Source organism: Euprymna scolopes, chromosome 26 (genome assembly GCF_053919585.1).
Source record: "Euprymna scolopes isolate OS-2025 chromosome 26, ASM5391958v1, whole genome shotgun sequence".
Classification (NCBI taxonomy): domain Eukaryota; kingdom Metazoa; phylum Mollusca; class Cephalopoda; order Sepiida; family Sepiolidae; genus Euprymna; species Euprymna scolopes.
The window spans coordinates 110592063-110610780 of NC_136507.1; the positions used below are offsets into that span (position 1 = coordinate 110592063).

The 18718-nt window shown below is 32.2% G+C and overlaps 1 protein-coding gene across 12 annotated transcripts in view; it reads left to right on the forward strand.

The window, feature by feature from the left end:
• The window catches only part of LOC145248365 (CTD small phosphatase-like protein), a 574218-nt gene that overhangs the window by 512792 nt on the left and 42708 nt on the right, over nt 1–18718 (forward strand). For all 12 annotated transcript variants that reach the window (XM_080110292.1, XM_080110287.1, XM_080110288.1 and 9 more), the window contains one exon: nt 18320–18421. In XM_080110292.1, coding sequence (XP_079966418.1) covers nt 18320–18421 — 102 coding nt within the window. The remainder of the gene's footprint in view (nt 1–18319; nt 18422–18718) is intronic.

The following is an 18718-nucleotide window of genomic DNA, read 5'->3' on the forward strand; positions in this document are numbered from 1 at the left end:
AAGACTAGCCACTTATAACTGTGGACCATTCCAAGGGTAATAGGGCGCTGAATAGAGCTAATTACAGAGGCTTAAAGTTAATAGATCAGTTCCTGAAAATGGTCAAGAGGATAATTGAGTAGCAAATACGAAGTCACATTAGCAAAGATGAAATGCAATTTAGTTTATGCCTGGTATTATTAGCGGTATATTTATCCTGAGACAAATGCAAGAGAAGAACCTGTTTTGTTTTTGTGGATCTGGAAAAGGCTTTTGACAGTCTGAAGAGCTTGTCTAGCAAAGACGAATGTTTGGCAAAGGTTTCAAAGGTATAGACAGAAATGCTTAATTGTATTACAATTAACAGCATATTTAGTGACAGCTTTAATGTTAAAGTAGGAGTACATCAGAGTTCTGTACTAAATTTATTGTTTTTTTATTTGTGTCTTAGAAGCATTGTCCATGGTTTTGTGTGAATTATCTAAAAGATGGTGTATGCTAATCATTTAGTACTTGCCTGTGAAACAGTGGAAGGTCTACTTGAGTTAAAAACTTGGAGAAATGCTATGGAAAGTAAAAGGTCTGAAAGTGAATGTTATCAAAACCAAAGTGATGACCAGTAGTTGTAATGTTGGAAAGCTCTTCTACACAGTTTGTGGGGAAAAGAGTCCAATGCAATTTAATTTTTTGTGGTACTGTAAGCAATTAGGTGCACAAAAAATGCAACGAGATTATTAAGTTCAGAGAGGATGACCAGTTTATATGCGAAAGATGTAAGACAATGGAGATGCATGAGAACTCAGAAGTGGACAAAGTATATTTGAATGGTCATGCTATGGAAGTTGTCAAAGTTCTCATACCTTGGTGATATAACATTGCAACACAGGGTTGAGAGCAGGTGCTTATGTGATTGCAAGAGTTAATACTGGATGGAATAAGTCGAATGAGTTTCTGCCTTTACTATCAAAGCATTACTACTACAAAGGAAGAGTCTATCAAGCATGTGTATGCAATGTGATTTATAAAAATGAAACTTAACCAATGAGTATTGAGGACATGCGTTGCATGGAGAGAAATTATGCAATGGATATGGAATGGGAGTCAGAAAAAGATGCTTAGATCTAGTTACCCCAGAAAAAGATGAAATCTGGACAGTATAGTAAAATGTTTGCAAAACAGGAGCCTTTGATGGTATGGCCATGTTGAAATAATGGATAAAAATTCTTGGGTTAGTGAATGTAGAACAGTTAACAGATGAAGGCCAAGGAAAACTTGAGAGACAGTGATAAAGATGAACATTAGAGAAAGAGGCATAAATGAAGACCTGACCCAAAATAGGTTAGTTTGGAAGTCAATTTATTAAAGCCATACAACACATGCTAGCATATAAAATGAATATTAAACTGTAGCTGATGATAATGAAATATTTACCCTCAAGCATTCACCTACCTAAATTGGCCCTATTTTAAAGAAAATAATCTTGTACGTTTTTATGGCAGAATATAAAGAAATACTGATTATTATTTTTTTTTAATATTTGAAAGAAATTTTACATTACAATGTTATTGTCATCCATAAACAAAGGGAAATAATTCATGCAAGCCTTGGTTCCTTTTATTTAGCACACGTAAGACATGATTTTGCCTTTTTAATTTAATTTAATAATAATAATAATACTAATACTAATTTCAATTATTTAAAAAATAATGGCTTTTAGTTTAAAATTTTTTAATCTTTCAGAATAAAACTCAATTTATTTTTTATTAAATTTCTTTTTAATATATTAATTACCTTTATATGCAACTATATATTTTTTTAATTAAAATATATTTTTAAATTGCTATTATAGACTGACATTATAAAAAATTTCAAAAGAAAAGAAAATTGAAATGTTCAAGTGAGAATGTTATAGAGTTCCAGTGGAGGAGAATCTGTCAGAATTTTATCATTTTTCATATAACACCAACAAACCTGTAACCTACAAAAAGTAAAAGATGAGAAAATAGTCTTGTTTTAAATCAGAAAATAAAGTTTATTTTACATAAATATCCACAAAGGAGAACACCTTTAGTTAGGCCTGCATATAATTTTCTAGGAGAAAAGGGAAGTAACTGCATGCAAAGCAATTTCTTATAAAAAACGAGAAATTGAACACAAAATATATAATGTCAGAAAAAGTAAGTAGTACTACCATCTCAACAAACAAAAAATATAGCCAAATATAGACAATATATTCTCAACAGACAGAATCATCTCATATCAAACCTGGAAATTTAAATACTTCAAAGTTGAGATGAGTCTCGCCTGGACCAAAGTTTATTTTCTTGCAACAGCAACTTTTTCTGATGCAGTGTTAAAGATGACTTGTTCAAGGCAGAAATTCAATTTCACCGGTGTCAACTGGTAATTCCTCTGAAATAGTGGTGGAAGGGGTTATATACTTTTTAAGGTATAGTATGTTCAGTTATTTGTGCCAATGATTTAACATTATCTATAATAAATGCACAATTTTATTTTAATTAACTTGTTTATGCAACTAACAAAAGTTTTGCTGAATATCACATAAGTTACTTTCAAACACATCTGTGATGGAGGAATCTAAATGTCTCAAGAACTCAGAGGCAACTTTGTCAAAATCTGGATGCCTTATGACCCATAATTCACATGCTGAATGCAAAATGGCAAAAATTTAGGAGCCAAATTTTTTACATCAGCATTAGAGCTAACTTACTGGGTTATCTCACTTTATACAAAATTTTGTATAATACGAAAGAAAAGATTAGCAAAAATCTCAAATAATAATAAACAAAAGTATGTCAAAAATAAAAAAAATAGGTGTTTTTATGTAGTTCACAAGTTAAAATTTTGTAACATTTTAAGAAATAGCTTAACTTTTTACTTTCCTTTTTATTACTTAATGATTTAAAAATCTCAAATAATTTTGAGTTTTGTTTTTATTTTATCTTTTATCAACTCTTTAAAAATTTATGAATTAGAAGCTAATAGCCACAAGTTCATATCAGTAAACAGGCTGAAAGAATGAGGTGGAGAGTAATTATTATGTGACAAATGCAGGGAGAGGAAACTATGTGGTCTCAGCTGAGTGTTACAAATGGGAAAGAGTAAAATAGGAGTTAAAAATCATTTGTTTTATTATACATAAGTATTTGATAAATAGTAAATAAAAAATAATTCAAAGTATCAAAATTACATTGAAGCAAGAAAAATGCATGTGTGTACACACACACACACACACACACACACACAATTTTCTCATAATTTTACTAATACAGATATCTGATATTTCCAACTCTGTTTTGGAGGCCACTTTTAATGAAAAACCTAAAGTAAAAGGAATTCATGTCCATGTTATCCAACTAACAAACAAGCAGGCTGGTTTTACTTCAGTGGAACTCTTGAATGTAACTTCATTCTTTTTTTTTTCTTTTTTTTTTTTTTAAATAATTTTGTGAAATATTTCATTTTTTTAATGAAATATGCTGATGTGTGTAACAATTGATGTATATATTTTTTGATTTATTTAAAAAAACAAAACAATTATTCATCTCTGGTAGTATATCCACATATGAATGATATATAGAAGTTCCCAATTTTCTATTTTCTTTCAATACTTAATCACTTTTTGCTCACATTTTGTATCAGCTTAGTTTATTTCCCTTTATTTTATTAAAAAACCTTTTTCATTGTTTTGAATAAACAAATGTGCACTTTTTTGTAATATTTTATCACATAAAAAAGTGGATAAAACTATCACAAAAAAGTGCAGATTACCTCAAAATGAATTTAACATTTGTGCTCACAGTTAACAGATTTATATAGTAAGCGTACTTGCTCCTTCCTTAATTAGTTAGCATGACGAAAATGCTGCCAACACACATGCACTAAATCAAATGGATGTAATTCATTCAAACTTGACATAGTGCTAGTAGTATAATTACAGCTGTTAATGTTATTAATGTTATTAATCAAAATTTCAATAAAAAACAACTCTAGAAATATCAATTGAACACATCAATACAAATTTTAGATATTTGGTTTTAATAAGTAGAATATATTTTAAGAAAAATATATCCTAACGCCACCAATATTAAAAAAAATCATGCTTACAAATAACTTTAAAATAAAGCTTAACATTGCTATTCTCCTTGTACTTTTATTATAAAATAGAATTACAATCCTTTACATTATATATTATTTTTCAAAATAATTCATATGTATTAGTTATGCTAGGCCTCTTGAGATCTTAGATGCTGTCGACCAAAGCCGGAATATTTTAATGTGAAAATGTTAAATGTTCAATAATTTCAAGATGAAAATCGGCAATACTTATCACCATGCACCAGAGAATGACTTCACATGCTGTGGCTCCCAAAACACACCGAGGTAGGCATTACAATGATTTATAACTATGAACTTTGACCCTTACCAAAAACATGAGTTCAGTTTATAAATTCTACTAGCAAGACCCATGTCCTGGCATTGCCTATGGGAAATCAAAAAGAATTATTTAACTTCAAAAAATAAATATTAGAGCATCAATGAACTTCTGGTTATTTTTGTGCTTTTTATATGCTTAACTGCCACCTTTTGGCTAAGATCAAAGTGTACATGTTCTCTGTCTGAACCCTGTGTATGTCATTCTTGGTTCTGTCAGACCCCCAACCCTTTAGGTAAGTTTAGCCTTTTAGCTAGTCTAGTGAATGAGTTACCACTTCTGGTAATAGAAAGCCTCCAAGATGTCCACTCCCCACTTTTTAACCTCAGCCTCTCCCAAATTGCATTTATCTTGGAAGGACACTACTCATTCACCAAACCCAATCCTCCATTTTCTTTTTCTCCCACTTCCATTTAAAGATTAACCTGCTTTTGTTTTTAGTTCTAAACAAATCAGAAAACAGGAGCGGTCTATTATTTAGAAAAGGTTTGGAAAGAGAAACATAGGAAAACAAATCTCAAAGTTTCTGTGCCATAAATAATTTGTTTAATTCTATAATATTGATGCACATTTTTAGATTTAAGACATAGTTTGTATTCTCCTGAAATAAAGTGTCATTTATTTTTGTAATTAGGTGAAAATTGAACATTAATTCAGAGTTTTCATTACTGGCGAGCAATGTGTTTATTTTTATATATATAATTTTTTATTAAAAGTCATTCAAATTTGAAATTGGTATAGTGAAAAAATGTTTATTTAGAAATTTTTTTTGCTCAATTCTAAATAAATTCAAATAAATGAAATGGAAAAAAAGCAAAGGAAAATAAACATAATGAAAGATGTAATTGGCTTGTTCATTGTAGGATAGATTTAGTAAAGTTATAATTTGTTTTAATTTAAAAAAAAAAGAAAGATTTTGTGATCTGACTGTTTCATGATAAAAATATTTATAAAAGAATGAGCGATTGTATGAACTCAAGAAAATTACCCGTGTGAAAGAATTATGTAGATAAGAGCATTTGCACGTAATAAAACATGAGAAACAGTATTTATAAGTTTTGTCTATAATATATAATCCAATACAGCATATTTTTAAGAAATTAATTTTATTTGTCTTAAAAAGAAATTGCACTATTTATTTTGTTTTGCGAGCATAAGTCCTAGCTACATTAACTCTTTTTACAACAATCTGCATAGCATATATTACGCCTGGTGCTACCCAGATCAGGCTATCTGAAAATATTGGCTTCGTGACTTAAGATGTGTCAAACATTGGTACTATTGTTTTTCCTTTCCCTTTGAAAAATTTAATTATAATAAATCCAAAACCAACAACTCCCTCTACAAAACAAGGACATCAAATATCATGATTAGATATTTGAAGATACAAACAACTTGAAACCTAAACTTTTACCAAAATGAACAGAATCAACATTAAATAATTCAAAGAGTTGATATGCTGTAAAACAAGACAATCAAACAAAACCTTGCATTCGTTATACATTTTTGTTAAATATAAGTCATTAGCAGACATACACACTTATCGTTTCTATGCATAAAATAAGGTGAAGCCCCAATTTGTGAAGAGTGGAGTCACTCTTTAAGTTATTATTACTCCCATGTCCACTTTGACTTGACTTGGTCATACTTGTCTGGACTGTATCAGCTTAATAGGACTTACCATTTAAAAACTATTTGTATTCGAAATATGTCTACAAAACAAACTAATCTACAAACCAATTGTATACAAAAACGTATGCTTTTGGTATTAAATGACTCCTCATCAATTGACATGCCAAAAACCACGACAAGCAACCAACAAACATATCTTTGTTGATTACAGATAAAAAATATCCTTAATTGTTCATCCAGAATAAATTAAAAAATTTTTTTTTTCAACAAAATATATTTTTTTAAACTTTCTTTTTTTTGAGAAGATTAGACACAAATTGTCTGTAAACTATCTACTTGGTGTGTATTTGCAAGTAATTTAATGATTTAGTTTATACTCGTGTGTGTGTGTGTGTGTGTGTGTGTATATATATATATATATGTATATATATATACACACACACACACACACACACACACACACACACATATATATATATATATATATATATATATATATATATATATATATATATATACACACACACACACACACACACACAACTAGCAGTATTAAGGTGCCATTGCCTGTATGGAAGTATATTTCTTGTCAAAAATAATTTAAAATATAATCATGTTTACAATTTTTGTCTTCGAAGAAAAGTTAAAAATAACATTTGGGTCAAGTAATTAAAAAAAAAAAAAAATGAAGTCCGGTGGTCTTTTCGTAAAAAAGCTTTTCTTACAGACAATCGTAAAGCAGCAGATGTTTTAAGAAACTGAAAAGAATTTTTTATTTAATTATTTTAAATCTAAAAATACTGATGCACATGCACACACTCACACATAATATGCTATATTAGAATGCTAAACATTTCGGTAATTTTTATACAAATTTATTTTTTAAATTAGACCCTAAGAAAAGTTTTCACCTTGTCTTTTATTAAATCATTTTAATTAATTACTATTAATATTAGAAAAATAGAACAATAAAATTACAAGTATATAACACTAAGGGCATTTGAATAGTCTTCTTTGAGTTGTCCAACTATACTATAAAGTATTTTAAAATATTATGGTGTATTGTTGATTTAAATAACAATAATTTGCTTTGATCAGGCATGATAAATGTAACAAAAAATTAATTTGGATAACATCTAAAATTTTACAAATGTTTAATTGGTGAGCAAAGTGTTTGAAGTCATTTTTAATGTTTTGCTTGCTGTATTTGTTTTTCTTACCTCTTCCCTTACCTTTGAAATCCTCCTTTCCACCTAGAAATGTTGTCAAATTTACATAGTTTAATAGTTTTAACAGGATGAACATTTTCTTTCCTCTGCCAAGCATGAACCCACCTTTCAATTGCACTTTTTCATTTTTAATCAATGTACAAAATTAGCTGGAAAGTTCTTTGGCTGATGAAATTTGAAAACAAAAAATAAATTTTCTCGTTTTTTTTTCTTCTGTTTTAGAAGTAGATTTATTATTATTATGCATTTTATTTACATGAAATCTTATTTTAGCAACCGATGTTTTAAAAACATGTCTCTACAACCCACAAGCAATATATCACAAATCCTTCCCCCTATAACCACCCATGAAATTTGAATAGCATTCACAATATTTTCTGCAATCCAACTGTATTTAGTATAAAGTTCAATATATACTTGACTTGTTCAAGTTTTAGTCTTGAATATCCATAGTCCTTTTTTTGTCACCGTTTAAGATACGTGGAGTCACTTTGATCGTCTCATCAGTAGATATGATACTAAATAGCTTCACTTACCAGGCCTTAATTCTTCCAGATTTTTTTATGTAGAAGGTTATCTTGAAGGTTAGTTTTATCAAAATAATGGATATCACAGACAACAGAATTGGCTAATTCAAATCTTATCAGATCCGTTGTGTTAAATTAGGAATTAATATGGATGAGAAAAATATGAACCCTTAATTTTCTTTCTGCTGCGAGTAAATTGTGTCCAGCTAATCATACAAAGCTAATAATTGACAATATATACTGTACTTCTGCATTAAATGACAAAAGAAAAACGGTTGATATGCCCAAAATCAGATAAACCAAATCATGATATTGGCACCAACAGAGTTATCAGAAATACTAATACCCATATCGAACCAGAATTATTTCTCTTTGGGAGCAACATTTTTTTTTCTCAACCAAAGTGATGCTCCTTGGTAAAAAAAAAAAACAACAAAAAAAGGTAACCCCCCCTCTCCTTCTCATCCAGACATGATTTTTGTTGTGAACTCTTGTCATGTGTGATGGAGAAATAAGACTGAATTTTGTTTTCATTTACTTGCTGGATGCACTACAGGGAACAATGGCTTTGGGAATGATCTCTGACAGAAGACACAATGAGAAAATTACATTACTTTTTACATAATTTGTGTACACTTGTATGTATGGGAACCTTGTATTGCTCTTGGTAGTCTTCTTTTTTGTCTCCGTTGCCATTTCTATAATTTGTCAGAGGCAAACTATTTATAAAAGAAATGCCATCCCCCCCCCCAACTGCGTTTTAATTGTTACCTTCCTACATGTGCAGCATTGCCAACATTGATGCATATTAGCAACCATAGATGTGCCAAATATTGATTTAATTTCTCCACCTACATGTTGCTAAACTTGATAAAATAGAATATTCCAATTCTTCACCCATAAATTTAGCACATTGATGTTGAGAAATTATTATTTTTCATTGTTCATATTAGAAAATTGTTTGTTCTTCATTTCATCTCAAGGTTTTTGACTTTGCCTGCAGTTGTTTTTATGTAGACAAAAACTTTTTTGTATTTGAACATCATTTTTGTTTAAGTCATCTTAACATTCTATATTCTTTTTTTTTTCTTTAATATTTTATCAGTGATAGTTTTGCTCAGTTTAAATTTTTTTTTTTTTTTTTTAATACTTTTTTGGCACTTCTGTAGTTTAAAGCCAGTTTTTCCATGAGTCTCGCTCTGCAATGCCCGGAAGACGACAGAAACCACCGAATTATACCGAGCGAATGAAAATTGATAAAAAAAAAAAAAATGAATAAAAAAGAAAGAAAATAAATAACCCACCGTAGTAATTTCATAAACTTTACTATTTTATTTATTTTTTATGGAAACTTTTTTTTTTTTTCTAAGAGGTAATAAAAGTTTTGTTTCTTTAAATTAGTGAACATATATAGTTTTTGTTTTGTTTGTGTATGGAAAGTTATTTTGGTACTTTTTTATGACCTGCCCCAGCACACCTCTAACCTCTCTATGTTAAGAACGGCTTTTGGAATAAACACCCCCAACCTCCCCATATCAAGAACGCCTTTCGAGGTTGGGGGTGTTTATTCCGAAAGCTGTTCTTAACATGGGGAGATTGGGGGTGTTTATACTGGAATTATTCATTTTCCTTTCTTGTCACAAGACTTGTTGCTTTAAGAAGCACAATGATACTCTGCCCTTTTTTTTTCTTTTCCTTTTAAACTTTTTTCTTTTTTTTTTTCTCTTTCAATTTTTAACATTTGCTCAATTGTATCTCTATTTTGCTCACTCGGTGTAGTCCGGCCGTTTCTATCGTTTACCAAGTGAGACTCGCGGAAAAACAGACTTTAAACTGCAAAAGTACCCTTTTTCTTTCATTTCCATAACTCGTCTCCATGCAAATAATTAGATTTCTGTTGTCTTGTTTGTATTAGACACATACTTTTCTGAAGATCCTTGAAATAAACTTCTTAAAAGTTTATAAATATTTTTAAAATGTTATCATTGTTAATATCATTTTAAAGTTATTTTTATTGCGAAATTCTTTGCAGTTAACTATTTTATCAATTACAAATGATTGCAATTAATTACAGTTTATAAAATATTTAGAAACAAAAAAGGAACAAAGTTAAATGATACAATAAATCTTTTTATTTTTGTAACTGACATCATCGTGATAACAACTACAAACCAATAACAAAGCAATTAATATTACTTTAGTTGTTCTCTTTAAAACAAAGAAACAAAATTAATAATCAAATTATGTTGGATTTGCAAAGTTAAGCTAAAACAATAATCCATCTGATATACCAATGCTCGATTCAGACTATTTTCCTGGTTTTTCTCCTTTTTTTTTTCTCCCTAAATTATTGACACAAATATATTTTTTATTTTCAGTTATTTCTGAAGATTTTTATTTAGACTAAGAAAACTGTTAGATATTTTCCCTATTTCACTGAAACAGATAAAACGGAAATTATTTATTATGACTTCTCTCCCTTGAAATGTTAAAAAATATATATGTGTATGCATCACCTCCACATTAATTTCACATTATTTGTTAAGAATTAATTGATTAGCATCAATTAAACACAATTAAAAAAAAAAAATTATTGCACAAAATAATTTGATTCTGAATTTATAATCATCCAAATTAATTTGTTTCTTTGTTAACAGGCCAGTCATTTTTTTTAAAAATTATTTTACTTATTAGGAATGTTTACTTACATTTTTGTTTTACTTTTCTTCCTTTTTAAATTGCTTGAATACTTTCAAATTAAATTTTATTTTTAACTCTTCATAAATAAGAAGCAAAGAGTCACAGGTATCAAATCAGCTTACAGGTTGTTAGAGTTGTAGTGCTTATTGTATGATGAATGCAGGGTAGGAAAAAACTGCCCCAGACTTATTCTGTTCAGTAAAAATATGGGAGAATAATGAAGAGTATAGGCAATACTTTTTGGACTGAATAATGAAAACCACTTTTCAAAAAAAAAAAAAAAAGAGTTGTAATGTGGCAGTAATGAAATGTATATCAGTTCAGACTGACAATTTGATTTGGTTAAATTCAGACTGACAATTTGGTGAATCCCTAGCACCACTTTCACTATAGATGTTTGCCATTCCTGGGAGTACCTGATTCTAAAAAAGGAATGAGGGAAACCAATGCCAACAATAGAATAAAGGAGATTAAAAAAACAACACATGCTGATCCATATGAAAAGAAGGCAAGTTGATATTTGTTAATTGCTACATGAAACTACGTAGTAATTTTAATCATGGGTATCAGAACTTGAACTATTTTTTTTTAATACTAAAGTTGCATTAAATAGTCCAGAAAGGATTGAGGTGCTATAAAAAACAATCACCCAACGTAGCCCTGTTATATTTTAAACTTGATTAATTTGGAATGTTAGTTTTTAATGAAAATAACCTTTTGCAGAGAATTTAGTCCAGGAACTCTGACACATACTCCATCTTCACCTCTCCCTCCTTGAACAATTGTTATTTTTGGCAGAGGGTGGGTGGGTTGTAGTTATTTTAACTCCACCCAATTCTATTTGGACAGAATGCCAAATGTGTGGCCTAAATAATTGTTTGGTGACAAAATACTAGATAAGAGCTAAAACTATGGAAGCACATTGTCACAAATAGGGATAAACTTTATTTGGTTTCCCCCGTTTTGTCTAGTTTGATATCAAGTACTAGTGCTGGACAAACATATTTCACAAATAATGCAACTTCGATTTAAGTTTATGGCTAACCAGGCTGTGTTTACAGCAATTGTTTCAACAACTGGCAAAATTTGACTTTCTTAAATGCTAACTTAATGCAACATATCAAACCGGAATTGTGATAATAATGGATATAGAAAAAGAAAGAAGTCTCTGTTGTTGGACAAAGAAATGAAGCCAATTGTCATAAGAAAGTGTAGACATATGCTGAGATATTATTAAAAGTGTAATGTAGGGGTAATACCCCCACCCCCTCTCTCCGCCATCTAGAAATCAAGAAAAGTTCTAACTTTACAGATGTTTTCATTATTACTGTTTTTTATAGAACATCTATACTCGTTGTGTTTTAGCAAAAAATAAAATTGAGATTTTAATTTTGGCACAATTTTTTTGTGAACCCATGAGACGGTTGCTGCACTTGCCTTGATCGCTTGATCACACATGATGCAAGATGATGGTGGTGGCCTTTTCATTCATGCACTTCAAGTTGAACAGTTTCTGTTTTTGAATCACACAAAAAAGTTTCTGCTTCCATATCATCTAAAGTTTCTGCTTGCAAATTTGCGGCTTGATTCTCATGAGCATTTTTGGCACTACTCATTAATAATTCAGAGCAAAACAACTTGTTACTTTCCTCATCATTTTCTTAAATGGTTGAATGCTCCACCTTCAAAGCAAAGTGGAGATTGCATATGTGACTGGGGATTCCATCAACAAGCACTGCTTACTAACTGACCACGTTAGTCACCACCATTCTCCTTTTTAATTTGGGAGTATACTGACAGTCTGGTTGCTTTACTCAGACATAGTCTCTTACATCATATTGCTCGTCTATCTTTTCATTACCATGTGACTACACATGGTTGATTCCTTTTACCCGAGTCTGGCACATGGCATTTGCAGACGCAGTTACCAGGAGATGGAATCTTTCAGCATAACATTGCACCAGTATGTTGCTTTCCCAATTGAGCACTTCTCCTTGGCAGCAATCCGCCCACAGTGGGAGCACGTCACGTTGGGTCTGGCCTCTGTAGATTTCTAAGGCTACTTTGAGTCAACTACACTGCTATTACAATATGCTCCTGAAATTCTCTCATTTCAGATGATAGTTTTGGCGTGCTCAAGTAATTGTTCAATTGGCATTGCCTCTATGTTTATGGATGCCATCAGGAGTTGTTTCACTAGAACTGGGAGTTCAGCTACAAATATGTATACAAAATCTGTTCAGAAACAGAACAATCAGTTTCTTCAGTGCCACAAAGAAGATATCTATGGTGTCGCCAATAGTTTCCAAATGGTAAAATGTTCTTTGCTGTACAGTGATCCATTGCATAAGCTCTGGATAGTGCAATTTTTGTCAGCTTAACATTAACTTTATCATTCTCACTTAGCTGTTGTTAAACATTCAGAATGCTTGTTAATCGTAGGAGAATGACCAATTTTACCTGTTTGACTCCACACAAGCGACCGGTTAGTGCCACTCTTTTAACCCGGTCCACCACAGATGTGAATCTGTCAAACTCTGGGATGAGTTTTCATCAAACTTTGCATCCAACTAATATGTCACAAATTAACAGCACAGAAAATACTGAAAATATCTTGTAGTAATGAAAGTTGAAAATACACGCACACAGAAAAATGTCCAACTCTTGAATTGTATTAACAATTCTCTAAAATGCACAAATCACATCATCAGAATAACTTGACACAAACTCAGCCAATTCAGTTTTTTCTTTTGCTTAACACTTGATGTGATCCCAACTCGTCACATCAATTTGCTGTTTTACTAGCAGTAAAGTTTCTATTCTTCTTATCTAAACAACAATTTGCCCATGCAAAAGAATACTCATTTGATAAGTGAACTCTCATCACACACAAATAAGATTCTGTCTTGTAAACAGAACTGTCTGTGTTCTATGCTTGATAGGAGACACACAGTGCAACTCTTTTACTTCAATATTTCTAGTCTTCATGGAATTGTCATAACTCGTAGTGGTCATGCTGATACATCACTTCTTGCCTGGGAACCAGTCTGGTCTTTATCTGTTTGAAAGGTGCAATTCTGAATGTCAATTTATTGCACTCTGTTTCCACACTTAACCCTTTATTACCAGAATTTTTTTATCCAATAAATACATTTTTTAATCCTGAAACTCACACGTGATGAAAGTTCATGTGCAACTGACACACTAATATAAACAAACCCCTCACTGACTTGCCGAACCATGCAGAGACCTATACTTTGAAGACCAATTGGGTTGACAAGCCATAAGAGTAAGAAATATTGTTTTTTGAAAGTATGATTTGGCAATAAAGAGTTAACACTGATCTACAACCTGCAGGTTACTATTGACTGTGTACCTTTGAATAATCTGATTATTGCAAGTGATTTTAATGCCTGCACAAGCGACATCATCAACAGCCATATTCTTCGACGATTTTTGACTGGAGACCAATGTGCTAATTAGTAAAAGACTTATCTACTTTGCTACAGCAAACTAACCTTATGCAGCATGCATTTTCAACATTCATGGCAACACGTATTTACTTGGTATTGCAGTGACTGTGTCACAGCTAAGTCAGTTACTTGTTAAACATCACTGGAAGTCGAATTTTCTTCATTGTTAAGTATTCTGTGGCACAGAAAATGGTAGCAAATTGTATTCCAAGCATGTATTAGGACAGGCAAAACTGCATGATTACCCCAGGACTGTCAAGTGAGATGCTAAGCTTCTTGGGTATGACATTTCAAAATTGAAAAGTAAAAAAACAGTAACACATTCTACGTAGAACTAACCAATTTTAGAACATTCTTGGAATATGCTACTGATGTTGCTACCTTGGACGAGGTTTTGCAAACTATCAAGTGTAGCCTCCAATTTGTGAGGTTTGAATCACTCAATCACCAAGCAATTGAAAATCAGCCAATACTGATACAAGTTTGTGAACCAATTACTAGCAAGAAAAATTTAAGGAAAGTTTTTCTTCTTGGGTAAATAATCACTTTTATTTTTAATAAGATAAAAACAAAAAGAATTAGCAAACCTAAAAGCCAGCCATGGTTCTCCCCGGAATGTGCTGCTGCCATCACGCACAGAAATCACTTTTTCCATAGCTACCAACGTAATAGATGCACTGAGACTAAAGCTGCTTTCAGGAATGCCAGCAACCACTGTAAAAGAGTAATAAAAGATGCAAGAGAGCTATATGCTCAGTCCGTTAAATCCAAGGTAGCTGAGCAGCGTCTTGGTTCCCACCAGTTTTGGCATATAGCAAACAGTCCGTTAAATCCAAGGTAGCTGAGCAGCGTCTTGGTTCCCACCAGTTTTGGCATATAGCAAACAGTCCGTTAAATCCAAGGTAGCTGAGCAGCGTCTTGGTTCCCACCAGTTTTGGCATATAGCAAACAGTCCGTTAAATCCAAGGTAGCTGAGCAGCGTCTTGGTTCCCACCAGTTTTGGCATATAGCAAACAGTCCGTTAAATCCAAGGGAGCTGAGCAGCGTCTTGGTTCCCACCAGTTTTGGCATATAGCAAACAGGATTGTTTGACAAGCTTCTGAGATTGATTTTTACTCCTGATCTGAGATGGAACACGTACATCAAATCTGTTGCTAAGGTCGTTGGAAAAATCGTGGGATCCTTCTACCGCTCCAGTAGATATCTCACTGCTGATGCAATTCTCTATCTATATAAAAGCCAAGTACATCCAAGGATAAAGTACTGCTGCCATATATGGGCAGTAGTTGCTAAAAACAGTCTATCCTGCCTTAACAGAGTACAAAATAGACTTCGTAGCCTCATAGCAGATGTCCTTTTTTCTTACCTGCAACCTCTCTCCCACAGAAGAGACGTTGCGAGCTTGTCTTTGTTTTATCGTTATTTCCATGGCAAGTGCTCGTCCGAACTCCAATCTCTGGTCCTCCATCGCCAATCTTTCACGAAAAACACCCATTAGCTGAAACCACTGTCAATAATTTTCCCCACTCTTTATCTGTGCCTGAATCAAAACGTAGATTCCATGAGCAAAGCTTCTTTCTTAGAAGTGCACGCCTGTAGAACTCTCTTCCGTTTGCCTGTTTCCCCACCTGACTAAACCTGGATGTCTCCAAGTCCAACATAAACAAATTCCTGATAAACCGCCCCCTTAAGTAATCCACTTTATAAAATCTCTATTACTAACGATTACTATGATATTATCCCATTGATTACTGCACACGCAATAACCCTTATCCCCGAGTAACCTCTGGGCTTTGATAAGTGGTCACTTCCATATAAAAAAAAAGATTTTTTAAATGGGAGGGGGGACAAAGTAAACTGATTATATCATTGTTGTTCGCTCCCACCTGTGTCAAAGTATCAGGTTTTGTCATTTACCTGCTATCCTCTATATTAATGTTTATGCGTGATATAACTTTAAGACAAAATTTATGGTGAACAGAGAGAAGGCAAGGTTGTTCATGCTGCTCTCTTGTCCGTCATCTTGCTGCTTCATTTTCTCTCCTCAAAGTCTGCAATATCTTGACGTGTTGTTCTTCTCCACGTGTTCCAATTCCTGGCAGCTTGTTCCCACAAGAACGAGTTTGTTGGTTAAAGCCAGGGTGTGCTTTAGCTGATCTATAGTGAATTTTGGGGCTCCTTGTAGTCAGACTCTATTGGCAAACTCGTCATAGAGAATTTTCTTGGAGCATGGATGGATCTATTCTGTCGATGTGACCTACCCAGTAGAGGCGGTGGCTTCAACGTTGTTAACTAAGGTTTGATTCAGAACTTCTATCTTAGGTGTGACTCTCCTAACATATTTTTAGAAATTGTTCCATTTAATAATAATACATTTATACACCTTTGTGTATACATTAGCACATTCCATCACCATTTTATGGAATGAAATCGTTTGACCATCAAAGATAAAATAGGCAAATAATGAAAAATCAGCTGATGTCACTGTATAAAAAAATCTGACTTTACTCCTTTTAAAATCAATTGTTTCCAAATCAAAATGTCATATTTTATTTATCATATTTATAAAATCGCAACAATTAGATATGGGATAATAGAATTTATTTATTTAAAGAATATTTAGATGTAAATTATTTTTACAGTAAATAGTGAATACTGCATTTACTCCATTATTTATATGTGGATTTTAGTGCAAATTCCTTCAACATCAAATCAGAATGGATAGTAATTAGCATCATTAAAATTGTTGCAAATATTTCCATGGAAAAGGTATTTTTAATCTTGTTACAGAACTTTGTTCCAAATATAAATAAAATATATTTCATTCATTGATATATGGCATGAATGCAAACCTCAAAGTATTCTTTTAAAAATCTGAATACAAAATGAACCCAACATTGGATTGTGGAGTAGAACTTTGGAAAAGTTGTTTGCTTTTTCTCATAGGTTTTTTTTATCAATTTCTTTAAATAAAGACGCCACCAAAATAAAAATTTGTAAGTATAATCAAACTATCCCCCCACTCCCTCATATTACTTAGTAACTGTCATACCATAAAATATAGACTCTGCTTTTCAACGTAATATTTCTAAATACAACTTCTGTGATGAAAAATGTCTGTTATTTTATCTACTAGAAACATACTGAAGAAGATAGTGTTGCATTTGAAGACAATGTTCTGTTTGTGTATTGCTTTTTTAGGTCATCATGCAAACAGAAGTTTTGTTTTGTCGTATTGGTTAAAACTAGTTTTTCAGTCATTTTAATGATGCTTTTGTTTTGCAATAAGATAAGAGAAATACTCAATGTTTTTGGTCTGTATCTTGTAGAAGATGTTAACTTTTGTAACCTTTCATTTGCAGATAATGTGGAAAGCAAGCCTCCTTTTTTATTTTGACAACTCCCAAAGATGTTTAAAATGATGTCTTTAATAATTAGAAGTGTTGAATGCAGGTCTGTGAAGTCAATAATACTCCACTTGGGACTCATGAAATTTTAAGTGTTCACTCCTCATGAAATGAATTTATTCAAAATCCAAGTTAACAGCCTTGTTTATAATCTCATACTTTCAGATTGGTAATACTTTGTACTTTCTTGATAACATAGACATGTATAAAATTAAAAATAATCTACATGCGCTTCTTTAACACTATCTAGTAGTGTCAGTTTTGATTAGCCTAAAGCGTGTCAGATTCAGCTAGCCTAAAGAATGAGAGAGCGGCAGATTCGGCTAGCCTAGAAAGAGAGAGCGAGAGAGAGAGCGCCAGATTCGGCTAGCCTAAAGAGAGAGAGAGCGCCAGATTCGGCTAGCCTAAAGAGAGAGAGAAAGAGAGTGTGCTAGATTCCACTAGCCAAGAGAGAGAGCGCCAGATTTGGCTAGCCTAAAGAGAGAGAGAAAGCACTAGATTCGGTTAGCCTTTAGAGAGTGAGAGAGAGAGAGAGTGAGTGCGCCAGATTCAGCTAAACTAAAAAGAGAGAGAAAATGCCAGGTTCGGCTAGCCTAGAGTGTTAAAGACCATTAGACATGCCTTGTCAAAAGAGAATGAGAGACTGTTAGGACCGAAGGCATGAGAAGCTGTTAGGCTTGATACTCTAACTGAAAAAAAAAAAGTTTTTCCATACTTTTGTTTTTTGACTTCTCTAGGATTTGTTTTATTTTTTTTTTTTTTACTAAATTATTTTTATATTTATTGTGCTTTATCTTTGTAATTTTTAAAAAAATCTTATTTATGGGAAATCTCTCTCTCTCTTCCTCTTATCTTGGGTGAGGAGTGGTGAGCGTCATTTAAAAATAACTTAACTTTTCTTTTCTATCAATTGTAGCCAGGAGAAAAATATTTATTGCCTCCGATAAACAGCAAAGATCGATTGCGGAAATGCATGGTGATTGACCTGGATGAGACCCTTGTTCACAGTTCTTTCAAGGTGAGTGACACAAAATATTTGAGGAGCTGGAATCAATGGATACCATCATGGACTATGGAAGAAACTATGCTGAGTTTAAACCCTATCTAGATCTATTGTGTTCGATTGCAAACTAATCCTGTTGTATATTGTTGCCATATGTAAAAGAAGAACAAAGACTTATGTATAAAAATATAATGGTATCTCTTTATTCTTCAGTTGTGATGAATTAATTGTTAGTTGGGAGTCCATGGTAGTCAAAAAGAAATTGATGATCTCAAATTCACTAGCCAACTGCTTTCTGATCTTACTTTCAGC